Raw genomic sequence first — 25,742 nt, 5'->3', positions numbered from 1 at the left:
CCAAGCAATGTGACAAGCTACCTGAAAAATCCTCCCCTTCCTTAAACTGCCAGTTCTTGAGCGCAATTGGGGAACGAGGATGTGAAGTTATTGTCTCAGTCGGTGTGCATCCCTCCCAGCTTCCCACGTCAAGAGATGCTCTGGGCAGCCTCTGGTTCAACTCCCTTCTCTGTAATGGCAGCTTGCTGGATGATCTTGGGTCAGCCATACACTCAGCGTAACCTACTGCACAGGGTGGTTGTGAGGATAAAACGGGGAGGAGGAGGTGTGCCGCTTTGCCATTTCCGCGAGGGGGGGAGGCAGAGTGGCTAAAATCCGCTGCGAGCAAAGGGATAAGCGGGTGGGGGCAGCAGAGGGCTCCACGGGATGGAGTCCCCGTTTCCTCGGCTTCCTGGGCTGCCCCGAGTGGCCACGCGGCCGCCTGGCGGGGGGGGGGGGGGGGGGAGAGGGAGCAGCGCGTCTGCTGTTGGCCGGCTGCCGCGTCACGTGCCCGCTCGGGGGAGGCGCCGCCGCCGCAGCTGCTGCTGCTGCTGCTGCAGGTGGGCTGGCTGGGCGCGGGGCAGAGTCCGCCTCCTGCTTCTGCTGCTCGCTCGCTGCCTCCCTCCGTCTCTCGATGGCGGCCGAGGCGGAGGCGCCGCTGCCGGCGCGGTGGGAGGCGCCGAACCCCTTCGACGGGCTGCCCTTCTCGTCGCGCTACGCGGGGCTGCTGGCCGAGCGGCGGCGCCTGCCGGTGTGGGCCGCCCGCGAGGCCTTCCTGCGCCACCTGCGCCGCCACCCCGTCGTCTTGCTCTCGGGCGCGCCCGGCGCCGGCAAGAGCACCCAGGCCAGTCCCGGGAAGAGGGGTGGGTGGGGGGAGGCGGGCACGGCACGCGCGCGGGGGACAGGGGGAGAGGACGCTGCCCCGGACCGCCCGCCCGCCCTGCAGGGCAGGCCGCTTCTGCCCGGTTCGAGGCTTGCTTGGCAGCCGCTCTCGCCAACTCCCTTTTCCGGGCTGGGCAGCCCAGCTGGGCCTCTTGCCTGCCATGCGGGCCACCCCCTGCAAAGGGGAAGGAGCGCTCAGGCGTGGCCTTCCCTCCCTCCCTCCCTCCGTGCTGCAGGTGCCTCAGTGGTGTGCCGAGTACGCTCTCTCGCTGCAGTTCGCTCACGGCCAGGTGGTCTGCTCTCAGCCCCACAGCCTGGCTGCCTTGAGCCTGGCCTTGCGCGTGGCAGATGAGATGGACCTCAACGTGGGCCATGAGGTGGGCTACTGCATCCCCTACGAGGACTGCTGCATCTCAGAGACGCTGCTCAGGTGAGGGGCTCTGAGCCAGGGGGCCTGGCTGTGGGGTCTCAAATCCCTCCTTGGCTGACAGACACGTTGTGTGTGTGCTGCAGGTTCTGCTCGGATGAGGTCCTCTTGCGGGAGATGACCTCCGACCCGCTGCTGCGGCAGTATGGGGTGGTCTTGTTGGACGAAGCCCAGGAGCGCACCATGGCCACAGACCTTCTCCTGGGCCTGCTGAAAGATGCCCAGCGCCAGCGCCCAGAGCTGCGCCTTGTGGTGGTGACGGAGCCGTCGCTGGAGGAGTCGCTGTGCCACTTCTGCCCAGATGCCCCACTGGTGCGGGTGCCGCCGCTTGCCCCAGCCCCCCACCTGACCTACCGGGAACCCTTGCCTCTGGGCCGGGTAGCTGCCGCCTGCCAAGCCGTGGTGGAGCTGCACCAGCAGGGGGAGACTGGGGACGTGATGGTCTTCCTGGCTAGCCAACAGGTAGGGGAACAGGGGCAGTAGTAGAGGGGCCCGTGGGAGTCATTCCAGGCTATTGGTGGAAGGTTTCAGGACTGAAACAACCTTTGTGCGTGGTGTGAGAAATGCTCCTAGCTGGCGTATTCTCTTGTTGCTTGACAAATGTCTCCTAGCTTCAGTGGCTGTTCACCTTGGCTGAGCAGGATAGTGGGGCATGCGGGCCACATTAAGAACACCAGGGGAGTCCTGCTGGACCAGACGACAGCAGATCCAGCTCAACACCCCATCTCATCCCAACCAGTTCCCCTGGAGCAGGGGTTCTCAACCTTCCTAATGCTTGCGACCCTTTAATACAGTTCTTCATGTTGTGGTGACCACCAACCATAAAATGATGCAAGTGTGCTTTCACAGAAATCTAACCGGAACTGACCATACGTTGTTCAGGATTGTATATAGATCGGGTTTTTTTCCAGGGTTTCTCAGTTCAGTTCTTCCTCTTGTCCCACCACGCCAATCTCGCTCTTTTCCGCTGCTCCAGACAGACGAACGCTCTATCTTGATCTACCCCGCAAGGCTGGTGTGAGGATGGCGCCCCTCTTGGCCAAGCTGCTTGCCCTGTTGCAACCCCTGTGAAAGGGTAGTTCGACCCCCAAAGGGGTCCCGACCCCCAGGTTGAGAACCACTGCCCTGGAGGATCGGCAACAGAGCTGAGAGACCAAGACATTCTTGACAACATGAAATTATACACCACCCTCCGCCAAGACTGAGGGCAGTTTACCTATAATGTAGCAGATCAGGAACAACATAGAAAGCCAGTAGCTGTAAATAACGATATTTTAAAACAATATATATCAACAAAACAGTAACATAGTACAACAATTGGACAGTAGTGAACAGTAATTCAACTGCATCGTATCGATGGCTCTGTGGTTGGATGGTTCAGGTGATGATTTACATGGGAGGGAGGCTCGGGGGCCCAGAGAAAGGTAATGGTTCTGGTCAGCTTCAGCCAAATGCCTGGCAAAGGAGCTCCCTCTCTCAGGCCCTGCTGAATTGTTCTACAAAAGTGGTCGGAGACATTAGTTCCCGCAGAGCATTCAGGAATCTGATTAAATCCCTAAATCTCCGTGGATGAGTTCAAATCTGCTCGGCACCCAACTGAGGAGGGGGTAGCAGCCTTAGGGTATAATGGCCTGACCATGGCAAGGCATTAGCCAAGACCAGATCCACATTCAGCCCTGTGCCGAAAATGAAGTTCTGCTTGATGGGTGGGGCAGACAACAAATTGCGCGAGCCTCTAGCAGGGCGTCTGGAGGGGCACTTGGGCACATGATACTCCAACCAGAAGGCCGTAAGGATGTTGGAGGCCATCAATTGTGTAGAAAAACATCGGAAGAGCCCTGCTGGATCAGACCATTGAAGCGCCCTCTAATCCAGTCTCTCAATTCACACAGTGGCTAGCCGGTTCCTCCAGAGGGCCTTCAGCAGGGAGGCAGAGAGGGCAAGGTCTTCCCCAGGTTTTGCCTCCTGGCTCTGGGATTCAGAAGCTTTAGTGCCTCAGAATATGGAGGTTCCCCTCGGTCACTAGGGTGGGCTAGTGGCCATTGACAGACTGACTTGGTTAACCCTTGTCTAGAGTTGAGCAAGAGCTCTTGGGGTGGGGTAGCCCCTGCGTGGGAGGCTAGCCTAGGGGGGTGGATGGAGCACGCGTGGAGAGCAGCCCAGTCATGGAAGGTTTTCCCTCCCACCCCAGGAGATCCAGGAGTGCTGTGAGGCCCTTCGTGCAGCAGCTGCATCCCTGGACCCCTGCCTGGGCTCCCTGCTGGTTTTGCCCCTTCATCCCGGCGTGGGACGACAGGTTCAGAAACTGTACGAGCCTTGGGAGCCCCCAGCCAGAGGCCTCGCACGCCGCGTGATCGTCACCCACTGGCTGGCAGACTCCGCCTTCTCTGTGGGAAGCGTCAGGCACGTCATTGACACGGGGCTGGAGCTGCGCAGTGTGAGTGGGAGAGGGCTTGGGCCATGCAGATAATAGCCCCTTTCCCTGGCCTGTGTTTCTGGAGCCTGCTGGTGCTGAGGCCGGCGGGAAGAATCTGCCCAGGTGATGCCCTGCCTCTGACTCCTCCACATCCCGCAGGATACTCAGCCCACCTTGCCTTCCCCAGTCCACTCACCATTGCCCTGCCCTTGGCTGTTGTGGTTCCTTGGCACTATTGAGCAAGGGAGAGGGACCCAGTTAATTAAGGATTCATCCCCTGTGTTCTGCTGGGGCCCAACTAGCCCTCCCCACACAGGCAACCTCCAGAGACCAGGCTCCTGCTAGCGGGGCTCTGATTTGCTGTTGTCTGCGTGGGGCCATTCTCCAGCTCAGCTGCACAGGGGGCTTCTGGGGCTATGTCTCGCTGTCTCCTGGACAGGTCTACAACCCGCAGATCCGTGCTGAATCGCAGGGCTTGCGCCCAATCAGCAAGAAGCAGGCGGAGGCTCGTCGGCTGAGGGCAGCTGGGAGTCCCTCTGGTGAGCCTGTGGGGGCTGGGTGGGGACCGGCAGTGGCGGGTAGGAGTGGCAACCAAGGCCCCTTTCCACAGTCCTCTCCTGTGCCTGGCAGGGACTTGCCTGCGCCTCTACACAGAGTCCTTCTATGACCAGAGCCTCCCAGCCCTTCCACCGGCCCGCCTCACCGAGGCCAATCTGAGCCGCCTGGTCCTGCTGCTGAAGAGGCTGGACATTGCAGACATGGGCCAATGCGACTTCCTTGACCGGCCAGGTGAGGGGCTGTGGGGGTGTCCAGGGGCATGCCGAGACTCTGGGCTCGCCGGACTGAGGGCTTGATGAGGGGAGCCTAGCCCCACCTCACCCCATTGCTGCTCTGCCACTCCTTCCTCTCCTCACCAGCCCCGGAGTCCCTCATGCAGGCCCTGGAGGACCTGGACTACTTGGCGGCCTTGGACGATGGGGGCAGTCTCTCAGAGGTGGGCATCATCATGTCCGAGTTCCCCGTTGACCCCCAGCTGGCCAAGGTTCTGCTGGCCTCGTGTGAATTTGAATGTGTCCAGGAGATGCTTACGCTGGCAGCCATGCTGACAGGTACGCATCTCTTCCCTGGTCCCCTCGCGTACCCGCTGTCAGGTCTTTTCAGGGCCCCTTCTCAGGACATGCCCCTTGCGGGAGACTTTGCCAGTGGATCCCTTGTCTTTTGGTCTCCTTTCGTCCGTGTGTTTGTACATGTAGGGAGGAGATCTGCGTTTTCGGTCACTGGCCTGAGACCGGTCCCTTCTCTCCCCCCTCCCTTTCTCCCTCTCTGCAGCATGGCCCTGCTTTGTGACCCCAGCCCACCGCTGGGGAGAGGCCGTGGCTGCCCGGCAGCGAGCCCTGCTGCACCCGGCTGGAGACCATTTCACCCTCATCAATGTCTTCAACACCTTCCTCCAGCGTGAGTGTGAAGGGGCCAACGAGAGGAGCTTGGGGGGCAAGCCCCCACCCCCACCCCTGGTAGCCTGCTGCCCTTTTGCTTAATCCTTTCTCCTCATCCTGTTTCCCCCAGAGAGTGACCCTGAGAGCTGGTGCCGGAAGCACGGTGTGAGCGAGGCAGCCTTACAGCAGGCCAGAGCTGTGCGGGCTGAGCTCCTGGAGGTCATGGAGCGCATCGAGCTGCCCGTCTCTCCACCTGCCTTTGGCACAGATGACAATACCCGCCGGGTCAAACAGGCCCTCCTCTCCGGCTTCTTTCTCAAGGTGGGTGGGTGGGGCTTCTCTCTCTCTCACACACACACACACTCACTGGTAATAGAGTCCAGAGGGGCATCGTGTGCCCCTCAACCAGCCCTGTGGGAGTGGGAGGACACTAGGGTGGGGGCCTCAGCAGGCCAGGGACAGATGCAGTGGGGAGACCATTGATCCCTGGAGGGGGGATCAGTGTGGCCCTGGGGGTGGAAGGCCGGAGAGGCTTCCCACACCCACCCATGGCAGCTCTTCTCCCCACCCAGCCCTCTTGGGCAGTCAAGTGCCTTCTGTCTGCCTGGGGCCCCTCAGAGAGCCCAGCCCCCTGTCCTGGGTGGCTCCAGTTCAGGTCTTCTCATTCTCTCTCCCTCCGCCTGAGGCAGGTGGCTCGGGACATTGATGGCTCTGGCAACTACCTACTGCTGACCAGCAAGCATGTGGCCCAGCTGCCCCCCACCTGTGGCTATCGGCTGCGCCAGCCGCCCCCCCACCCCCCTCCCTGGCTGCTCTATCACGAGTTCACCATCTCGCTGGACAACTGCCTCAGCGTCGTCTCGGAGATCAACCCAGAAATGTGAGTGTGCCAGCTGGTGGTGCTGCGCTCATGTCCCTTAGATTTTGGCTTGGGGGGGGGGGTCACCACTGAGGGATGGTAGATGAATTTCCTCCAGGCCACGAGATTTTTGGTGGGGGTATCATTTAGGCATAAACTTGGGGTCACTGTGGGTGGGCAGGTAGTTGTGAGTTCCTGCATTGTGCAGAGGGCTGGACTAGATGACGTTGGAGGAGGACCTTTTCAGCTCTATGATTTTCCCAGACCCAGGTCTTCTCACCTGTTCCTGATGCACGATGTGGTGTCGAGGGCCTTCCCTTTCCCTGCTCCCTGTCCCAGGGGAGGGCTGCTGCTGCGGTGACACGTTGCTTGGCTTTGGGGGCTGTCAGCAGCTTAACCTCCACCCTCTTCCCCTGCAGGCTGGCCGAACTGGCGCCCCAGTACTATTTGAGCAATCTGCCCCCCAGCGAGAGCCGGGACCTGCTCATGGAGCTGCGGGAGAAGCTGGCGGAAGGGGTGGGGTTGTTGCCCCCATCCCATGGGGAGGAGCCTCTTGCTGCCAGAGCTGCCAAAGACAGCGAAGACGTCTGCGTGCTTCAGTGAGGCTAGTCTGAATTGGCCCAGGCCAAGAGGCATGCTGTCCCTGCTGGGGGGCTGGCAGTCAAGACTCCTCTGGCTTTGTGGCCTAGGGTAGGTGTGGGGCCCGGGCAAAGGCAGGTGGGCTGAGCAGGGTTGTGCCTGTCCCCTCTGTGTCCTCTCACAGGGCCATTTGGCAGAGAGAGTTCTCCACATCATGAGCCAGCAGCGCCCCTTAGCCTCTGGCCGGAGGGCACTTGACCCGCAGACTGACTATCAGGGGAGGGGATCCTGTTGCGGGTGAGGGGAGGGAGGCAGCTGGGAACACTGGCATCCCAGCCCCTTGGGACCTGCTCAGGGCAGTGGTTTCTTCTCTGGTGCATAAAAGCTCCTTCAGTGGTCTTTGTGTCATAAAAGTGTTCTGTGGAGGGTGGGAAGGAGCAGAGCCTTCATGAAGAATGGCCTGAGGGGCCCCAGGGTTTCTGTGTACAGATGCTAGTGGGGGGAAGTTTACAAATTCTACTCCTCTCTAGTTGAGACACCCTTTCCCCTGCTCCGTGGCTGCTTTGTGCTGTTGGCATCTGCAGGCCTTGCTCTGGCTTAGCTGCTCCAGGGGGCAGCAGCTTGCCCCCCCCCAACCCCCCAGCTGCCTCTCCATACTGCATAGCTGCCCAGCTCTCCCTGTGGGTTTCTCTGGTTGTTTCTCTGGCTTGTGCATTGCAGAGGGTGCGGGTCTCCTGTGAAGGCCAATGCTCTGGGCTCGCTGGGGCAGCCCCTTCCGCAGCATCAGGACTGCTTTGAGTCTGGTGTCCAACCAATTGCCTCCAGTAGCACTTTAAAGACCAACAAAGATTTATTCAAGGCATGATCCGCCACTGCATCCACATTGCTCACTGTTCCAGGCTAGGCTTGGCCACGCATCTTGCTCCCTTGGCTCGCCACTTCTCTCCTTTCTCACTTCTTTTAACCACGGGGGGTTCCGCGTCAGCCCTGCTGCCGAGCACGCGGGGTTTGCCGGACAGAGTCAGGTGGAATTGGGGCAACTTTGGACTCACAGGGGTAGGGGGTCGCTTTCCTGCCAGCTATGAAAGAGCTGAGCAGAGTGTTTCGGTGCATTCCTTGGCAGGCACCAGCACGACCCCCCAGGCAGGCTGGACAGCTGCAGAAGGAGCCAGTGGGACACTGGAAATGCATGTGCGCGGGTGGCATGTACACGCATGCACACAACAATCGAGGCGACGTGGAGGCAGCCATTGCTATGCCTCCGCCTACCTCCGCCAGCCACCACCTCCACCTGCCTCCACCGCCACCACACGCCTCCACATGTTGCCGCCACCGCCACAACGGCAGGCAACCTGGCAACCCCAAATGGGGTCCCGACCGCAAGGCTGAGAACCACTAGTATAGGTGAACCTGTTAGGTCCAGTAATTGTGGCACTGGAGTGTATGTGGCAGCAAAGTTGGCATATGGGTTTGTGGCAAGCTCTAGTACCAGTGTCCATGGCAACATGAGATGCTGCATTGTTGTGGGCAAAGAGTTGTTTGAGATTAGGGGTCTGTCTGTGTAAAAGAAAAGGTTCCCCCCCCCCCAGTGCTTGTGACTAGTCATGCTTTGTCGTATTTTTCTTTGCTTCCATCCATGTTACGTTTTTTCTTGAATGCACCTTTACAGCCTTTTTTCAGAAGGGCATTTACCAAGTGATTCAGATCACTATTGCCTCTATTTGTTTATTTATTTCATCTGTAGGTAATTCTCAACCCAACCTGAGGACTCATTAATAACTTGGGCAGCCAGTCCGCGGAGTCTTGGCAGTGGTACAGCTTTGTTGCTTTTCTGTTAACATCTTGTCGTACTTTCTGCTTTTCCTGGTTCACTTTCATCTATCTCCTCTTTTCGTTGAGTAATTTGTAGTTGGTTTGTTGTTGCCCTTACTTAGAGTATCGTGTTCAGTTTGGGGATGTAAACAAACTGGAGCGTGTCCCAAGGAGGGCTCTTAAGCTGGTATGAGGAAAGGTGAGGGAGCTTGGTCTGTTTAGCCTGGAGAGAAGGCGACTAAGAGGTGATAGGCTAGCCATCTTAAAGTTCTTGAAAGGCTGTCATATAGAGCATGGAGTAGTTGTTTTCTTTTGCCCCAGTGGGTCGGACCAGAACAGGTGGGATGAAATTAATTCAAAAGAATTTTCAGCTAAACATCTAGAAGTTCCTGACAGAGCGGTTCCTCCGTGGAACAGGCTTCCTTGGGAGGTGGTGAGTTCTCCTTCCTTGGAAGTTTTTAAGCAGAGGCTAGAGAACCACCTTGCAGAAATGCTGATTCTGTGAATTTAGTCAGTATGTAAGTGGGTGGGCAGGAAGGGAAGTGTCATTGTTGGTCTCTTGTGATCCTTCCTTGCATGCCCAGGGAATTGCTGATCACCACTGTGCGATGGTAGGTGTATTTCCTCCAGGCCAGGCTGGATTCTGGAGAGTTATGGAGGAGGGGGGATACTTGGGCATGAATTTGGGGTCACTGTGGGTGAGCAGATAGTTGTGAGTTTCTACATTGTGAAGGAGGTTGGACTAGGTGACCCTGGAGGTCCCTTCCGACTGTATAATTCTATAAGTTGTTGAACCCAGGAGAAACATACATGCCTTTACATTTTGGTCTAGAAATTTCTGTTTTTCTGCTTGCTCTTTAGATGCTAGATCAGTTAAAACACAAAGAACTTTATGAGATTCTAATGTACATTTAATTCTCATTCTTCATGATATTCTTCTAAATGCCTTTTAACAAGCAGTCCAATTTTCTGTTTAAATTTTACAAATAAAACTCTCTGTGTTGAGACCGAATGACACACTCGGTCCCCAGACGCCTGCAATTGTCGAAGGGAATGGCTTTCTCCATCCTGCTCCTGGAAGCAACAGCATGCTCAGGTCCTTGACCTTTAAGAACAGTCTCCCTTTAGCCATTGCTTTCTGTCAAAAGGCACTGCTTTCCTTCGGGTCTGCTCAGCGTTACTCGCGCAGTCCTCAGCCTCACAGCTGTACTACCTCGCTGAGGTGCCCTGGCATTTTGTTGGCATTTGGACAGAGGACCATGTTCTGCTTATGTTGTAAATATTCCCCTCTGCCCTACATAACTTTAAAGCACTTTCCTGATAAAGGAGGTAGGGAATTGCCCTGGGAGTTAAACATATAAGTAGCAACTTACCAGACCTAAACTGCAAGGTTTAAAAGGCTAGTATAGTTGTTCTCTCTTGCCCCAGAGGGACGGACCAGAACCAATGGGATGAAATTAATTCAAAAGAAATTCTGTCTAAACCTCCGGAAGAAGTTCCTGACAGCTAGAGCAGTTCCTCAGTTGGAAGAGGCTTCCATGGGAGGTGGTGGGCTCTCCATCTTTGGAGATTTTAAAACAGAGGCTGGAGAGCAATCTGACGGAGAGGCTGATTATGTGAAGACTCAAGGGGGTAGCAGGTTACAGTAGATGAGCGATTGGGATGTGAGTGTCCTGCATAGTGCAGGGGGTTGGACTAGATGACCCAGGAGGTCCCTTCCAACTCTATTATCCTATGATTCTATGTTTCCGTTTACAACATTCTTTGAATAGACAAAGGCCTGACAAACAGAACAACTAATATCCTAACTCACTGTTTAAAAACTGACAAACCAGCAGTAGCATTACTTTCTTTATTCAGTGAGTGGAAGCATATTCCAGCAAGGGGGGGGGTAGAAGCAGCCCTGTGCTGGGCTCAGGCAGACCCAGCAGGGGATGGGGGATGGGCATCTTGAAGAGGGTCTCCCTTTTGGGGCTGGGGGGAGGGTCATGTGCAGGTGGTGCTCCTTCCAGCTGATGCTTTTTGTGGGACTCGGTGGCTCATGTACCTTTCATTTAGTTGCTACTGCCGGGAAAGAGAGAGACATGCCCATAGCTCCAGCCCCAGATGGCAGCTCTGCCAGTCCTGCTGCAGGGGACGTGATGGTGGCCTCTCCTTGTGCCTTCTGCCAGTGTGCTCAGCTGCTTGGTCCGCCCTTATGTGGGGGGGGGGGAGCTGAGCCCCTCCTCCTGTGCAGGACTCTTGGTGGATGGCTCTCTTCCGCAAAGGAAAGGGGATGTTTTTCAGCTGGGGGCTGATTTCAGGAACAGCTGGGGCTGGCAAGAGGCGGTCCCTTGTGTGAGACAGCACGGTGCCAGTTCCCTCCGCTTGCTTGCGTTCCTTTTTGCTGGGGGCAGAAGATGCCTTGGAGCCCCTTCTCCTGGTTTGCACATCTGGGGCACTGTGGGAGGGGCAGACAGGACCTGGCTCTGGGGACAGGACAGATCATGGCAGAGAGAGACCACAAAAAGCCAGCTGGGAAGGGGGCCTGGAGATAGGAGAGCAGGGGTCTCACACAGGCGTGGGGGAAGGGAGGGGGGACTGTTCAGAAGCCAACCTCCCGTGAGCGAGGGGATTTGTAACAATGGAACTCCCACCTGGGAGGCAGCTGGCTGGGGCTCAGTTAGGGGTTGGAGGGGCGGCCATTCCAATTCCTCCCCCTGGCTGCTGTGAGCGGCAAAGACACAGGCAGGATGTGGAGTATTCCTCTGGGGGGGGGGGGGGAGCTGTGGCCTGTGGTGGGGCCCCGGGAGGTGGATTTCTGGCATCAGACGTTGCCTACTCTGCAGGGGGAGCCTTGTTGCTTGGAAGCCATTTAAGAAGAAGCAGCCTTTTAAAAGTAAAAGCCTTCCTCAGGAATTTGGGAATAACTCTAATTCTGGTACAGCGAATGTGAGTTAATAAAGCAAGGGGGAAGTGATTTAGGCATATGGTGAAAAGTAGCCTGTTAATTTATTATGGGTTCCTTTAATATTTGGGTTTTACATGTTTTATTTTAAATTAATAATACTGTAATCAACAAGTTGTACATTTTTTAAAGAGCTGATGAATAAAATCACTGCACTGAAAAGACAGTATGTCCCCTACAGAACTGACAGACCCCTGTGGCCGGCCTCTAAGGCACGGCAGTTCCCCACCTGAGGAGAACAAAAGGGCAGTTCCCCACCTGAGGAGAACAAAAGGGGTTTACAAGTCCTCTGGCAAAACAGCCTCCAGGAAAAAGGGAGGAGCTTCTTGCTAAAGGAAAGCCACAGACAGCAGATACCCGAGATTGGGGGCTGGTTGACCATGATCCCTTGCTTCCTTCATTGTCCTGGGGGGGGGGGTGGAGCAGGGACTCTGGGCACGCTTTGAACACAGTGGAAGTGTGGCATGTTTCAATTTTCAGAAGCCTAGCCTGGCGGTGTGAAGAAGGCCTCTGCTTTGGGCCCTGGTGAGGGAGGGCTAGAAGCAGGCAAAAGGTCCTGGCCAAGCCCTGCCAGGCAGCACCCACCTCTCTCCCGGCCAGTCCCGTATGGGGTTGGGATGTGCTGGGAGTCTGGAGACAGGAGCCAACTGGGGCCACTCCACGCTGCTTGACAGAGCCACAGTCTTTTCTAGAGCTGCTTCTGTAGCACAGGTTTACCTTGGCAAGCAGAGCTGGCCCTGGGGTCCCAATTCCTCCCTCCCTTCTTCCCTTCCTTCCATGGAGATGGAGCCCGGCTGGGAAGTGGAGGGCAGAGGGCTGCATCCCCAGCCTGGGAACTCTCGGTGTCATGGCCAGAGTGGGACAACCTATGGCCGCAGGAATGTTATAAAGCTGCAAGCCAGCAGAAACAGTGTGTGTGTGGGTCAGCTGACCTTGCCAGGAAGGGAGACGGGCCCTGTGTTGTTTCCCCAGGGCCCTTGGAGAGTGTGAGAGGGAGGGAGAGGGAGGCACAACCTTGCCAGTTTTCCCCACAACCCCTCCCCTTCAAAGTTTGGCCATTGGGAGGGGGTGTTACTGAATGGTTTTATATCCCAGGGGGGAGGCAAGGCAGCCCTCCAATTGCCTCACAACACCTATAGGTAGCATTGGGGGTGGGCTGCAGACTTCCCCATTTGTATAAAATGAAAGGGGGCTCCCTGGACAGGCCTCTCTCCCTCGGCCCCATTGGTGCTTGAGAGGCAGGGGCTCCGGGGGTCATCGCTTGACGGTTCACCCCCCTGAATCTGGAGGGGGCAGTGATTCGTGTGCAGATGCAGCTCTGGTTTCCCAGGGCAGAGCGCTTGAACCACAAGGGGCCTTGAGAAGCAGCTGAGGACTGTGCAGGCTGCAAAAGGGCTCCAAAAGGGCAAGCCTCCCAAGTGAATCTTTGGAGGGGCTGTCGAGAACAGGGCTCCATGAGGTTTGGCACTAATAGGGCCAGCGCCCTCCTTCCCAGAAGCCCCTTGACTTCTCCAGACTCGGCTGTGGCCAGGCTGACCCTGCGGGAGGAACGGAGCCAGGGAGGGCCAGGACGATCACCCCCTCTGCCCCTGCTCCCACCCCCACCTAAAAAGAATGCAGGCCTCGAAGCAGGTCTGGCTTTGGGAGAATGGGGCCCCTGGGGTGAGTTTCTTGGGAGACCGGTGGGCGCACGGGATGGAATACGAGCATGGGCGGGGTGACAGCGAGAGCAGGCAGCGCAGGCCCCCCATCATTTCAGCGTCATGTGCAAAGCGGAGCTCCACCACATCTCTTCCCCTTCCAACAGCTTCCTGCGGGGGGGGGGAGGGGGGGAGAGAGAGAGAGAGATGTTGCTAGCCAGCCGCCTCCCACTCCTCCGAAGCCCTCTAGGGCGCTGTGCCTGCCTGCCCATGCCCCCCCCCCTGTTAGCGGCCGGCACCCAGAGGCTGGGGGTGGAGGGGCGAACCCGCCGCTCCCTTTCTTCCTCCGGGGTGCCCAACCGCAGCCGCCCGGTGCTGCCCGGCCTTACCGGTAGGCGGCGATCTCGACGTCCAGGGCCAGCTTGACGTTGAGCAGCTCCTGGTACTCGCGCAGGTAGCGGCCCATCTCGCCCTTGGCCGCTGCGACCTCCTCCTCCAGCTCCGCCACTCTTTCCTGCCGGGGGAGGGGGCGGAAGAGAAGCGTGGGCTCCGGAGCCCTGCAGCTGCCCACCCCCTTCCCCTGAGCCAGCGCCGCCCGGAAGAAGTCAAGCCGGGGAGGCGAAGCTGGCGGTGTCTCCAGACCAAGCCCTGTCCCCCGCTCCACCCGCTGGCATTAGGCACGGGGCCGCCTTCCCGGTCTCCTGCTAGTGGCCTCCACCCATTCGGTGGCCTCTTTCGGGGCGGGCTGGGTGGGGCTCTGCTTCCTTTTCCCAAGCACTTTCCCCTCCACCAACCTCAGGCCACCCCGAAGCTGCGGGAGCAGGCCAGCCACTGGCTGGGGGAAGGGAGGGGAGGGGCAGCCAAGCCCCGGTCCTGCATGCAGACCCTCTGCCCCTGGCTCCCGCTGCCCTCCCGCCCTCCCAGGGTCCTCGGGGCGGGCTACCTTACGGCCCACCCCAATTGCAGGAGGACTGAGTGTTGCATGGGCCAGGCCACTCCTGGATCCCTGTGGGGCTGCGCTGGGGTCCTGGCTCCAGCGACAGCTCCAGGAGCTATAGAATCATAGAGCTAGAAGGGACCATACAGGCCATCTAGTCCACCCCCCTGCTCAACGCAGGATCAGCCCAAAGAAGAAGAACAGTGTTTCTTATATGCAGCTTTTCTCTCCCCGAAAGAGTCTCAAAGTGGCTTAAATTCACTTTCTCTTCTAGCCACTATACCAAGCTGTCCCTTGGGTGGACTGGGGGGAGCAGTGCGTGTATGTGGGCTGAGACAGGGAAATTGGTTCCAGTGTGGCTGTGACCTACAGAAATTAAGAAGAGTTGGTTCTTAGATGCCGCTTTTCTCCTCCCAAAGGAGTCTCAAAGCGGCTTACATTCGCCTTCCCTTCCTCTCCCCACAACAGACACCCTGTGAAGGACGAGAGGCAGAGGGAGCCCTGATATTACTGAAGAGTTGGTTCTTAGATGCTTAGATGCTACTTTTCTCAACCCAAAGGAGTCTCCAAGCAGCTTACCTTCCCTTTCCTCTCCCCACAACAGACACCCGGGGAGGGGAGGGGAGGGGAGGCTGAGAGAGCCCTGATTACTGCCCAGTCAGATTAGCTTTATCAGGGCTGTGACAAGCCCAAGGCCACCTTGGCTGGCTGTGTGTAGAGGGGGAGCACATAATCAAATCTGGCTCACCAGATTTGAAGTCAGTGCTTCTAACCAGGACACCAAGCTGGCTCTTGTGAATGATTTGGGCAGTGGTCCCCAACCTTTTTATCACCAGGAACCACTCAACACTGAGACCAGGTGTGGGGGGAAGTAGTCTTTTGCTGAGAGACTTCACCGCCACTGCCTGAGCCCCTGCTCCACTTGCTTTCCCGCCGGGGCCAATGACTTCCTGCCACCTGCTGGGGGGTGCTGCTAGCAGCGGCTGCACGGTGCCACGGTGCCACACCGAGGGGGAGCCCCAGCCATGGTGACCGCCGGAGAGCATCAAAGGTGAGCCAGCGGCAGAGTGGCAGGGCAGCCCCCGAAGCAGCAGCCAGGGAAGAGGACGAGGAGGAGCTACGGCCCAGTATCAACTGATCCACAGACCTTTACCGGTCCCCAGACGGGGGTTGGGGACCACTGATCTAGTGGACAGTGGCTTGTGTGGACCTCTCTTCTGTTTTCCCTTGGCCACCTCCACTCAGTCTGCTGGGGACTTCCTGTCCTTGGGGCATGGGGGGGACAAGACTGATGGTTCCGTTGCCTTTGAGAACATGTTTCTTTCCCTGCTGTTTGTTGGATCAACTTGAAGCAGTTTGTGTATGTCTTTGCCCAATAAAAAGGGATATGCATTATTATTTAATATCAAATCTGCTTAAGGACGTTCTCCATTCTGCTGCCAAAAGATATGACCTCTGATCTATTATGGACACGGCCCAGCATTAACAAGGGTGTTATAAGAATAAATACATTAAAATATATATTGAAAAACAGTCAAGGTCACAGAAGCTACAGGTCAAGCTCCGGTCTTCCCCGGATTTTAGTTTATTTATTTAGATTTCTATACCACCATTCCCTACACGATTCCTCCACCTCCAAAGTGCGGGGGCAGATGCGCTCTTCAAGTGGGCCCCAGTCGGGCTGTGAGAACACGGAGCGAGAAAGCCCCCAAAACGTCCCCCAGAGACCTCGCACCTGTATTGTCAGCGGCTGAATTGTCCTCTTTCCAAATCTCAACTGTCGCCCACCCCAGAGCCCACTAGTCCAAGGAACAGAGACCTTTCGGAGGGGTCGTCTCTCCCAACCATCCCCCACCCCCGCCTCCATGGGGGCAGAAGTGCCCTGGCCTGCCTGCCAGCCAGCTAGCCAGCATGCTCCGCTGCTCAAAATGGCCAACCCCGCCCTCTGCCCCTCTTGGGTGTCACTGACATGGCCCCCTGGGTTCCAGACTCCTGTGGCTATTTCTAAGTGTTGGAAAACAGCTCTCTGTGTGATGTCTCCTGACTTGAGGAACTCTTCACCACAGATTTAGACAGGGACACTGACCACTCACCTGTGATCTCGCTGACCTGTCCCTAGAGCATAATTTCCTGTTTCCCCAGCCTCCCTTCTCTTTCTCCTCCATCTCTCCAGACTGCAACATGATGGCAGGGAGATGCCCCAAGCATCTCTCTCCATCCAGCTTTTTAGACTAGACTAGGAACCTTATCTTTACCTCTAACCATGAAGTATTAAGTTCTTTATTAAATAGTTTGTGAACATGTCTTTTTTGTTTGTTTGTTGTTTTCACTCCACAGGCACGCTGCCTCCCGCTGCGCTAATTGCCAAACCTGCTAACTTTCAGAATATCAATACTTTACCAACTCTTGATATCCTTCACTAAGGGCGCTGGAACAGGACACGGCTTGACAGCAGCCGGACTCTTACCTGGCAGCGGGCCACCTCGGCGCTCTGCTCTCCCTCAAGGTTGTCGAGCTGCCTGTGTAGCGAGTCTACGGCGCCGCGCAGGGCCTCGATCTCGGCCGAGCGCTCCTGCAGCACGCGCCGGTATTCCCCCGTCTCCTGGCGAATAGCGCGCACGGCCTCCTGGTTGCGGCTAGCCAGCTCGGCCACCGAGGCGAACTTGGAGCGGTACCATTCCTCGGCCGTCTGCATGTTCTGGGCCGCCAAGCGCTCGTACTGGGCGCGGATGTCGCGCAGCGCGGCTGCCAAATCGGACTTGGCCGGCCCCGCCGCTGGGCCGCCCTCCACCAGGGTCGCCCGTGCGGCCGCGGCCAGCTGGGCTTGGACCGCCAGCTCGGTACGCTCCTCAGTCAGCAGCTTCTGCAGGAAGGCCAGCTCCGCGGAAAGCGCGCTGGCCGCCCCGTCGGCCTGGCAGGTGGCCAGAGCGGCTCGGGCGGCCTCCTGACGGACGCGGCGGAGGGTCTCCTCAGCGTTTAAGCGCCGGCGCGCCTCCTGGGCGCAGCGCTCGCGCAGCTGGCCGCAGGTCTGGCTCAGGCGGGCGCGTTCGGCCTCCAGGCGTGCCTTGTCGTCCTGCTCGGCCTGCAGCTGCGCCTGCAGGCCGCGCACCTCTTGCTGGTAGAGCTGGGGCAGGCGCGGCGAGGCGCGCTCCTGGCGGCGGAGCGCCTCGAGCTCCAGCAGCAGCACTTGGTTGTGGCGCTCCAGCTCCCGTACCCGCTCCACGTAGGAGGCGAAGCGATCGTTGAGCTCCCCCAGCTCCTCCTTCTCCTGGGCGCGCAGGCCCAGCACCTCCGCCGTCAGGCTGCTCACCTGCGCCAGGTCCAGGCGCTCCAGCGGGTCGGCCACCAGGAGGCCGGGGCGCCGCGGCGCCGCCGAGGAGCCGCCCGTCCCGAACCAGCGCGCCCCCCCGCCGCGAAGCTGCGACGGCGGCGACTCCTCCCAGGGCCGCCGCCAGCCAAAGCCCTCTGCGTCCATCCTGCTGCCTGCCGGGCCAGCCCCCGACTGCACGACTGCTGTGCGCCCGGCTGCCTGCGTGCCAACGAGGGAGAGGGGTTGCTGCGGCTGCGGCTGCGGCGGCGTTGGCAGCCCCTCTGCAGCAAGGGCCGACTGCGCCGGAGCGTGCCGCTCTATATAGTGCACAGGGCTGGCCAATCAGAGCGTGCCGCAGCGGCTTCGACTCGAGGCGCCGGGCGGGAGACTGGCGGGAGCAGGCAGGATCTCTTCCGCTGCGTGACTGCGCCTGGTGGTGGGGGGAGCTCCGCAGCTGCCTGGAACGTCACGACTGCTAAAGCCCGCCCCAGCCGTCCCTTGGCCAATGGCGGGGGGGGGGGGGGAAGGGGAGCGCCCAGTGCTGCCTGGACCAGTTGCCCAGATGGCTCAGCAGCCGGCAGGATGCGGAGAGGAGAACGGTTGCTGCCAGTCGCTTTGGCGCCTCTGTAACCACAGGGCAGGCCCGTCCTGGTCCGGAGCCAGCAGCGGCCCACCCTCTCCCGGCCCGTTCTCCCGCCTTGTCTCTTTCCTATCGGCAGCCCCTCCCCCCTGCCCTTGCTGTGTGAATGGCTTGCAGTATGCAGGGGGTTGGACTAGATGAGCCCTGGAAATGCCTTCCTCCTCTGTGGTTTCTATGTTTCGGGAACTGGGGGAGGGGTGCCATTTGCTACCGGGAACACCGGGACCGGAACATAGCAGCCCATCTTCTCTGGTTGGAATGCCACCGATCCCCTGCCCAGAATCCTTCCCAAAGACGCCGCTGGCATTTGGAAAGGTTTGGTGATTAGGAGCCACGGGCTGGGGGCGATCTCCTTCTGCACCTCTTGGCTGCTGCGAGGCATCGGGGGTGCGGCTCAGGAGCCGGGGACCCATCCTCACGTGCTGCCAAGGTTCGGCCTAGATCCCCACGGCCTTCTGAGCGGCCCGTCCCAGTGGTCCGTCGATGGCCTCGAGCTCATTGCTTGGCCCCTGCTGAAGTCTGCTGGAGGGAGGGGAGAGGAAGGGCGACACCTTTTCCGTCCTACCACTCCGGGGTCTCTGCTCCGTCCCCTGCCCACACTTAGCGCTGTCGTCCCTAATTCAGGGAGGGGCAGGCAGCCGAAACTCCAGATGACCCAGCGGTGGTGGGCGGGAGGTGGGGTTCTCTGCCCCTGTCCATGCGGCGGGGGGGGGGGGGTGCGGTGGCGGCGGCGGCTCAAACCAGGGCGGCGGCCCCAGACACCGAGGCGACCTTGTGGGTCTCGGCCCAGGGCTGCAGATTCTGCAGGGCGTAGAGCGAGGCGTTGTGAAGGCAGAGCGGATCCTGCTGCCGCGGCGGGCCCAGGCTCTTCTGGAAGGCCTCTTGCTGGAGGTGCAGCATCAGGCGGCTGGCTCGCTGGCGCTCGGCTTCGCGCTCCTCGGCCGTCTGCCGCCTGCGGGGAGAGCCAAGCGGCCAGACCGGAGGTCAGCGGCGGGGCGCCTCCTGCACCTCTGCCAGAGGAACGGCCCGGCTAGCCCTCCCCCCACGCCCCACACCGGCTCTGACCCTCTAGGGAGAGCTTCCTCTGAGCATGTACGGAGTGCGTCACCGCGAGATATGCCCGTCGCTTCCCGTTCAGAAAGGACCTTCCGGCCAGCCGCTCTCCGGAAGACAGCAGCTGTGGGCAGAGGGGCGAAGGCAGGCCTTCGGCTAGAAAGAGGGGGCAGCCACGAGCCCCGCAGGTTGACCAGGCCTAAGCGAGGAATGAAACCGACCCAAAACAGTCTGTTGCGCTGCGCTGCGCTGCCGGAGTCTATTGGGCCGGAGCTGGCCCGCAGCTTGCCCCACGCCCCGACAGCGCAGCTCACCTCTCCCGGCCCCACTCAGCCCTATTTGGAGGGCTCTGCGGTCCTGGCTGCGACGGAGCTTTCCCTCGTCCAAGCGAAGCGGCCAACCGCCCAGTCAAAGGCCGCCGGTCCCGAGCTGGGTTTGCCTTCCCGCGCCTCCGGCCCTAGGCCCAGGCACGCTACCCGCTGCCTACCTCCACTTGGTGCGGCGGTTCTGGAACCAGGTCTTGACTTGGGAGTCAGACATCTTGAGGGCCTTGGCCAGTGCGGCCCTCTCGGCCGAGGCCAGGTACTTCTGCCGGTGGAAGCGCTTCTCCAGCTCGCAGATCTGCGCTCGCGAGAAGGACGTGCGTGGCTTCTTGCGCTTGGGCGGCGTCCGGTTCTGGTAGGGATGGCCTACACGCCGGGCCCCGGCCAACGACGGCAGCGCGGCGGCTGTGGGCAGAGGAAGAGAGAGTGGGCTGCAGCGTAGGGAGGCGCAGGCCTGCCTCCGTCCGTGGAGGGGCACGGGCAGCCCGCCCGGAGGGGGGCGGGGAACCCAGAACCCACCCGCTGCTCTCTCCAGACCCCCACAATCGCCTTGGCTTCCGAGCTGATGGCTGGGTTCCGGTTGTCTCGTCCTCGGTTTAGCCACCTTTGGCCAGCGTCTAGCCGAGCAAGTCCTATAGGCGTTTGGCCCACCTAGGGGGCGGGGGGGGGGCGGAGGGCGAGGCCCTGTCTTCCGAGGCTGGCTTCCCCTCCTCTCTCTGGAGAGGTGAGTGAGGGACCTCCCCCTAGAGAGGTTGTCTGATGGGATCCTGCCACTCCCACCCCCACAACCCCGCTGCATGACAATCCGCGGTAGAGGCAGAGAAAGGCGGCGGCGATGGCGGCAGTTCGCTACCTGGAAGCGCCCGGGCTGCTCCGCTCCACTCCCCGCAGCAGCAGTTCTGCGTGCAAAACCTCCCGCGGGGCGTCGGGTGTCCTGACTGGAACCCCGCGCTGACCCAGGACCAGCCCCAAACCATTCGGCGCCAGGACAAACGGCTCTTTCCACCCAGGACCCGGCGCCTCACCAGCCCGCTCCCGAACCTGTGGAGCTGACGGTCGGTCAGTCGCTTACCCAGGCCGAAGTGGGACACCCCTGCCAGACCGGCGGATCAGATGGGGAGGGGGGGCTTGGCCCAGAAGAGGGCTCTGAGCGGGGCTGAAGGGGAAACATCGCTCCGCTCCGCCCCGCCCAGTGGCGCTCCCCGGGGCCGTTCCTTCGGGCAGGGGACGGAGGAGGAAAGGCGCTCAGAGCCGGCCCCCAGTGCCCACTGTAGGGAAGATCGGACACCCCCGGCGGGGCGGAAAAGCTCGTCTGGGCATGGTTTGGGGGGAGAGGCCTTCTCACCTGCCAGGCGCTCTTTGGCCAGCCTTGGTCCACTCTCCATCCAGGGAAAGGCGAGGCCGGCTCCCAGCGGCTGAGTCTGGACGGCTGCCGGGGCCAGGGGCCGGTGAGCGGGGACTCGGATCACCCGGCCGCAGCCAACAGGGGTCCCGGGGAGGCCGTAGGAGGCCCCCAACGAGCAGGCCGGGCTGTAGTCTGCTCCGTAGCCTCCGTAAAGAGTAGGGTCCGAGTCCTCCGGCTGCTCCCCGAGGGCAGCCAGGCTACTGCCCGGGGGTTGCTGGGTCAGCTGCGGACTGCCCAGGATCTGTTCGATGCCGAAGCGGATCGGCTGCGGGGCTGGCTGCGATGGGATACCCCCTTCCGGGTCCAGACCCAGGGGCTCCATGCTGCCCCACGGAGCCGGGGCTCAGCAGCAGCGAGCCGCCCTCATTCCAGATCCTGCCGCTGCGCCCGCCGCTTCCCCAGCCCGGCCTCCCAGCTCTCAGCCAAGGGCTGCGGGCCCCCGGGGAGGCGCCATGGTAGGCAAGAGGCGAAGCCGGGTGCGCCGCTCTGCCTCCGCAGCCGCTCTGCCGCTGGGCCTGAGCCCTCCAGCGGCCAGGGCTTTGCCCCCCTCTCCATCTCCGCCTGCCAAAACCCCCGCTCCCAGCCCCTCATTGGCGGTCGGAGGCAGTGATTGACAGGCGGTCGCCTCCAGTGGTCCGGTCCCCTCTCCTCCGAGACCCCGCCCCCGAGGGAGGGGGGGCTGGGCGTGACTCGCGGAGACGAGGTCCCCCTTGGCCCTCTTCCGCCCCCCCCCCATCCGCATTCGCTCCTGCTCGACGGGTGCAGCGGTGGGCGGCTCCTTTCCTGTGCTGGCCTCCGACCTCTGGGTTCGATTCCGGCGCCAGCCACTACCAGCTCCCCCCACTGCTCCCCAGTGGCCAGCCGCCTTGAATCCGCCCAAGGAGCCTAGCCGCATCCCCAAGCCCAGTCACACGCACACACAAACGCACACGCACCCCGCTGAGCCCCCAGAGCGAGCCGTCGGGCTTTTCTGGTCGCAGGAGAAGGAGCCTCGAGGAGGCACGGGGCTGGAGGCTTCCTTTGTCCACGTCCTTCCGCGCGGATCGAAAGGCAGCCAGGGCAGAGCAGAGCAGAAGAGGACGCGGCCAGTTGGCCGGGGCCAGCAGAGCTGAAGGGAGGCTCCGGTCCTCCTCTGGACTCTGGGCGCTGGCTTCGCAGGAGGGTTAAGGACAGCTCCCCGGTCTTTGGACTTCTTCGCGGCCGGGCCCGTCCGTCTCCCCGCCCCCACCCACCTGCCTGCCTTCCTGGTCGGATCCCCCGATGTCTCTGGCTTCGCTGGGCAGGGCTTCCTGAAAGTCTTCTATGAAAGTTTGCCCCCTCATGTACAAGCCAGAATAAAATCCCGCTCAACTGGCCCGCACAATTAATTCTGATATTTGTACAGCCATTACTCAGAGAGATGGCAATCTGTACTGCAACTATAAGCTCCGAGCATTCCCCCAGTTTCCGTAGAACCCGGTAGGCCGGCCCAGAGCCTGGAGAAAGGCTAGGCGGTGCCCCACCGCGGGAGCGCCGCGCTCGGGACGCGTCGCAGCGCTCGGAGCTGTCGTCGACGCCGCCGCCGCCGCCTCGTTCGGATCCGATCCAGGGGGCCCTGTTCCCTCGTGAGTCAGGGAGGGCTCTTCCCGCCATGAACCTGCGTCTAAGAATTGGGCCTCCTCGGGTGGAGGAGCTCTTTCTGCCGGAACCTCTCCGGCCTGCGATTTCATTTGCTCTCCTCCTCCCCCGCCCCGCCCAAACTGTAAGAGTCTGGGAGAAGGAGAGGCCGTTTCAGCTCTCCCTCCATGTTCTCCCCATCGGGCCGGGTTGCATGCGGCTGGCCTCTCCTGTCTCCCGTTCCCTGTCCTGCTCTCCGGGCCCTGCCTCCTGTCGACGGGCCCTTTGCCAGCTCTGCCTCGTCCTTTCCAGACAGGGCAGTGAGAGAAGGCCGAACAGCTTCATTCAAGGGCTTCACAGTGGTTTATTCTTTTGGTCTCCTTTCCTAAGACCCCCCCCCCCAATACACACACACACAACGCTGAAGAGAGATTTCCGTCGCGCTGTTCCCTAGGATCCCGAAGTCTCTTTCAGTCAGCCAGAAAGTTAAGACCCCCCCCCCCGGTGTTTACCCCTTGACTTTTATTTGCACCGACCCCCATTAGCCCCTCATTGCCCCCTGCCTGGCGACAGACGGCCTCTACAGCCTGCCTTCCTTTTCACTGCTTCGGACACTTTTCCAGACCCCAGAAGCAGTAAGGACACGGGGATGATCCCAAACGGCCTCCTCTCGTCCAGGGAAGGGAGTCTCCGTTGAACGGCCTTCTTTTTTGGGGGGGGCTGCGTGAACCCCCCCACCACCATCGTTCAATCGTTTTGCAGGCGGTGCACAAAATAACCCTGCGAGAGGGCATTCCCCGAGGGGGGCGAGGACCGGAGGAGTGGCCCCACACGCCCTTCGGAACCCCAGAAACCCAAAGTCCTGGAGCACCGCTGCGGGATTCCCTGAGTCAGGCTCAGCTCTTCCGGTCGGGGAGATCAAAGTGAGCGGCAGTAGGGTTTAAACGGGGGGGGGGGCGGGGACGGTGTAGGACCGGAGAAGGAGGGAGCGGTCTGTCCGGGACCTCTCCAGCGTCCCCAGCGCGAGCAAGAAAGGAGCCGCGTTTCCAGCCTGAGTGGCTCCGAGAGCTCCGCGAGCCGGCTTGGCCTTCTGGAGAGAGAGGCCTCCTGCCCCGACAAGGGGAGAGCTGTCGCGGCGCAGACCAAGAAGCCTTAACCCTGGTTTCCTGAGCCGCTCTTTAGCCTGAAGGGGTATGAAGCCAAAGCGCGTTGAAAGCGACCTTGCTGGTGATGAAGGCTGTTCAACCCTGTTAATAGGGAGCAGCATGCCGGCAAAGCGGCCGGAGACGGCGGGGACAAAGGAGAGCCCAGCCGGGCCGGTCGTTCCCCTCCGCCCTGGCAGGCTGGATGATGATTTTGGACGGCTTGTTGCTGCTGTGGCTCGTTTATCTCTTTGTCCGGGAGGAGAGGACTGTCCGTTGTGCAGAGGAAGACGTTGTCCCACGAGCTTTCGGAGGCTGCGGGTTCTTGTCTCCGATTTGTATTCGCTGGTTCTCCAAAAGAGACGATCATGCTCTTCTTTCTGCCCCTACTGCCTGTTTCTGGAGCTGCGACTTGTTGCACTTGAATCCAACTCTCTGCAGACCAGCAGGGCTCCCCAGCCGGCACTGCCAACTACCCTCGCAGTTCGACTTCAGCATTGGTGATAGGAGGTTTGCGGCGGGCGGCGCGGGGGGGGGGGGAGCAGTTGTTTGCGCGGCCCTCTAACCCTCTGCAGCCTGCCAGGGCCAGAGGACAGCGCCTCTGTTCTCCACGAAAAACGCCGGCGGGACAATCATCTGGCCTTCCAGGCAGTTCCAGGAGAACTTCAAACGTTACTCTCTGAGAAGGGGGATAATCCCCAGGGGCAGCCCGGGGGCCCTTCGCGACTGACTGGATTGCGCCCCCCCCCCCATAGGCTTTCGATTGACTTGGAGACTTCCTTCAGAGGTGCAGGGAAGGATAAGCAGGAAGGCGGGCGTAGGGAGCAGAGGTAAGAGCTCAGGGTAGAACGAGAACCAGTCCGGGAGGGCAGAAGCCCCACCCTAGATGTGCGCGGTCCTGCTGGAGAAGGCAGCCTCCAGAGAGCCACGCAGACAGAGACCTCAGCGCATACTGGCTGGCCGGGAATCATCCCCTTGGGATGGCTAAGGCAACTCATCGGGAGTCCAAGCCTACCTTGTCTTCCAGTGCGCCTGACCCTTGCCGAAGAACTAGGCACAAGGGGCTTGGCCGCACCTCTTCCTTCTGTCCCTTGAGCAGCTCCAGTGGGCCCGCGGGGCTCCGTTTGGCATTTGTTCAGAGGACGGGCGAGGGACTGGCCCGAGGAGGCTTCATGGCAGAGAGGGAGGCTGGGCCTGGGTCTCCCGCCCCTAGTCCCGGCCCAGGCAGCCCAGCGGGCTCTTCTCCCCACTCCGCCACACCCCACGTGGCGCGCGTTCCTGGGCAGGCTTCAGCGCTCGTTCCGCAGCTTCTCTTCCCACCGCTTCAGCGGCCGCTGCCCACAGGATCATTGGCGCGCAACCGCCCAGCTGCCCAAGCGCATGATTGAAGAGAAGGTTCCTTTTCTAATCAAAGCAGCTGGATGGAGAGAAATGCTTGGGGCACCTCTGCTCCATCATGCTGCAGGCTTGAGGAAAGGCGGAGAAAGAGGGTTGAAGACTCAGGGAATAGGAAATTACCCTCGAGGGAGAGAGTCAAGTGGGTCGCCATGTTCGTCTGAAGCTGCACAACAAAAACGGAGTCCAATCAGGCACCTTTAACACCAACCAAGATTTATGCAAGGCGTGAGCTTTCCTGTGCACGCACCCTTCCTCAGACAAAATGGGACAAGAATAATAAGAGTACAGATATATGTAAAAGGTAAATCAGTGGCAAATTAGTAATCTGTATAATAGAATCCTAATTATCCCATATTATAATTCTTTGCTAAAACAACTAATCAACCCTTTTGAGTTCAGTTGTAGTTCACAAAAAAAAATGGAGAAATAAAATGGTCCATGTTTTTAATTAATGGCTGACACTTTCCCAGTTGGGAAAATAAATAATTAAAAGAGTCTAGTTGCTTGGCCCATCCGTCTCCACCCAAGCGTGGAAGCATCCTTGCAAGTGACAAACGGTGCTGGCCAGTTATCTTGTCCTAACCCTAACCCTAACCCTAACCCAGAACCTTGAACTGGATCCGGACAGCAATTGGCAACCAATGCAGAAAAGAACTTGGGAAAGATAACAGTCATTATCAAGTAGAGGTTATAATAACTAATGATGTGCTGAACTGTTTTGAGTTGAGACCTATATGTAACCACTAGTGGAGTTCTGTTATTTTTACTTTTGGGTCTGTCTTCCAACAGGTTTTCTCTTGGTATCCTTCTGGCTTCCTTAATCTGTTTCTTGACCTCACTGGCTGGGTACTTTAGTTCCAAAAAGGTTTGTTGTAGATCCTTCAGGTGGGAATCTCTTTCTGTGAGACTGGAGCAGATGCGGTTGTAATGTAGAGCCTGGCTGTATACAATGGATTGTTTG

The 25,742-nt window shown here is 59.7% G+C and overlaps 3 protein-coding genes across 3 annotated transcripts; 1 reads left to right on the top strand and 2 right to left on the bottom strand.

The window, feature by feature from the left end:
- Window positions 1-474: 474 nt before the first annotated feature.
- Window positions 475-9,395, top strand: DQX1 (DEAQ-box RNA dependent ATPase 1). Its single transcript, XM_077301414.1, has 11 exons — window positions 475-823; window positions 1,098-1,291; window positions 1,375-1,750; window positions 3,480-3,725; window positions 4,144-4,243; window positions 4,335-4,493; window positions 4,622-4,813; window positions 5,034-5,159; window positions 5,271-5,461; window positions 5,830-6,020; window positions 6,419-9,395. Exons 1-11 carry the CDS (start codon window positions 614-616, stop codon window positions 6,600-6,602), a joined length of 2,169 nt encoding a protein of 722 aa, XP_077157529.1. The 5' UTR covers window positions 475-613; the 3' UTR covers window positions 6,603-9,395.
- Window positions 9,396-10,228: 833 nt separating this feature from the next.
- On the bottom strand, window positions 10,229-17,601 carry LOC143819600 (alpha-internexin-like). Its single transcript, XM_077301416.1, has 3 exons — window positions 16,382-17,601; window positions 13,367-13,491; window positions 10,229-13,148 (listed from the first exon to the last, which is right to left on the bottom strand). Exons 1-3 carry the CDS (start codon window positions 17,387-17,389, stop codon window positions 13,088-13,090), a joined length of 1,194 nt encoding a protein of 397 aa, XP_077157531.1. The 5' UTR covers window positions 17,390-17,601; the 3' UTR covers window positions 10,229-13,087.
- Window positions 17,602-18,579: 978 nt separating this feature from the next.
- TLX2 (T cell leukemia homeobox 2) lies at window positions 18,580-20,967 on the bottom strand. The gene is made up of 3 exons (XM_077302406.1): window positions 20,586-20,967; window positions 19,405-19,645; window positions 18,580-18,816 (listed from the first exon to the last, which is right to left on the bottom strand). Exons 1-3 carry the CDS (start codon window positions 20,965-20,967, stop codon window positions 18,600-18,602), a joined length of 840 nt encoding a protein of 279 aa, XP_077158521.1. The 3' UTR covers window positions 18,580-18,599.
- Between the last annotated feature and the right edge of the window lie 4,775 nt (window positions 20,968-25,742).

This window comes from Paroedura picta, chromosome 10 (assembly GCF_049243985.1).
Source record: "Paroedura picta isolate Pp20150507F chromosome 10, Ppicta_v3.0, whole genome shotgun sequence".
Classification (NCBI taxonomy): domain Eukaryota; kingdom Metazoa; phylum Chordata; class Lepidosauria; order Squamata; family Gekkonidae; genus Paroedura; species Paroedura picta.
The sequence above is the reverse complement of the archived record's forward strand: the minus strand, read 5'-3'. Positions and strand labels throughout refer to the sequence as shown.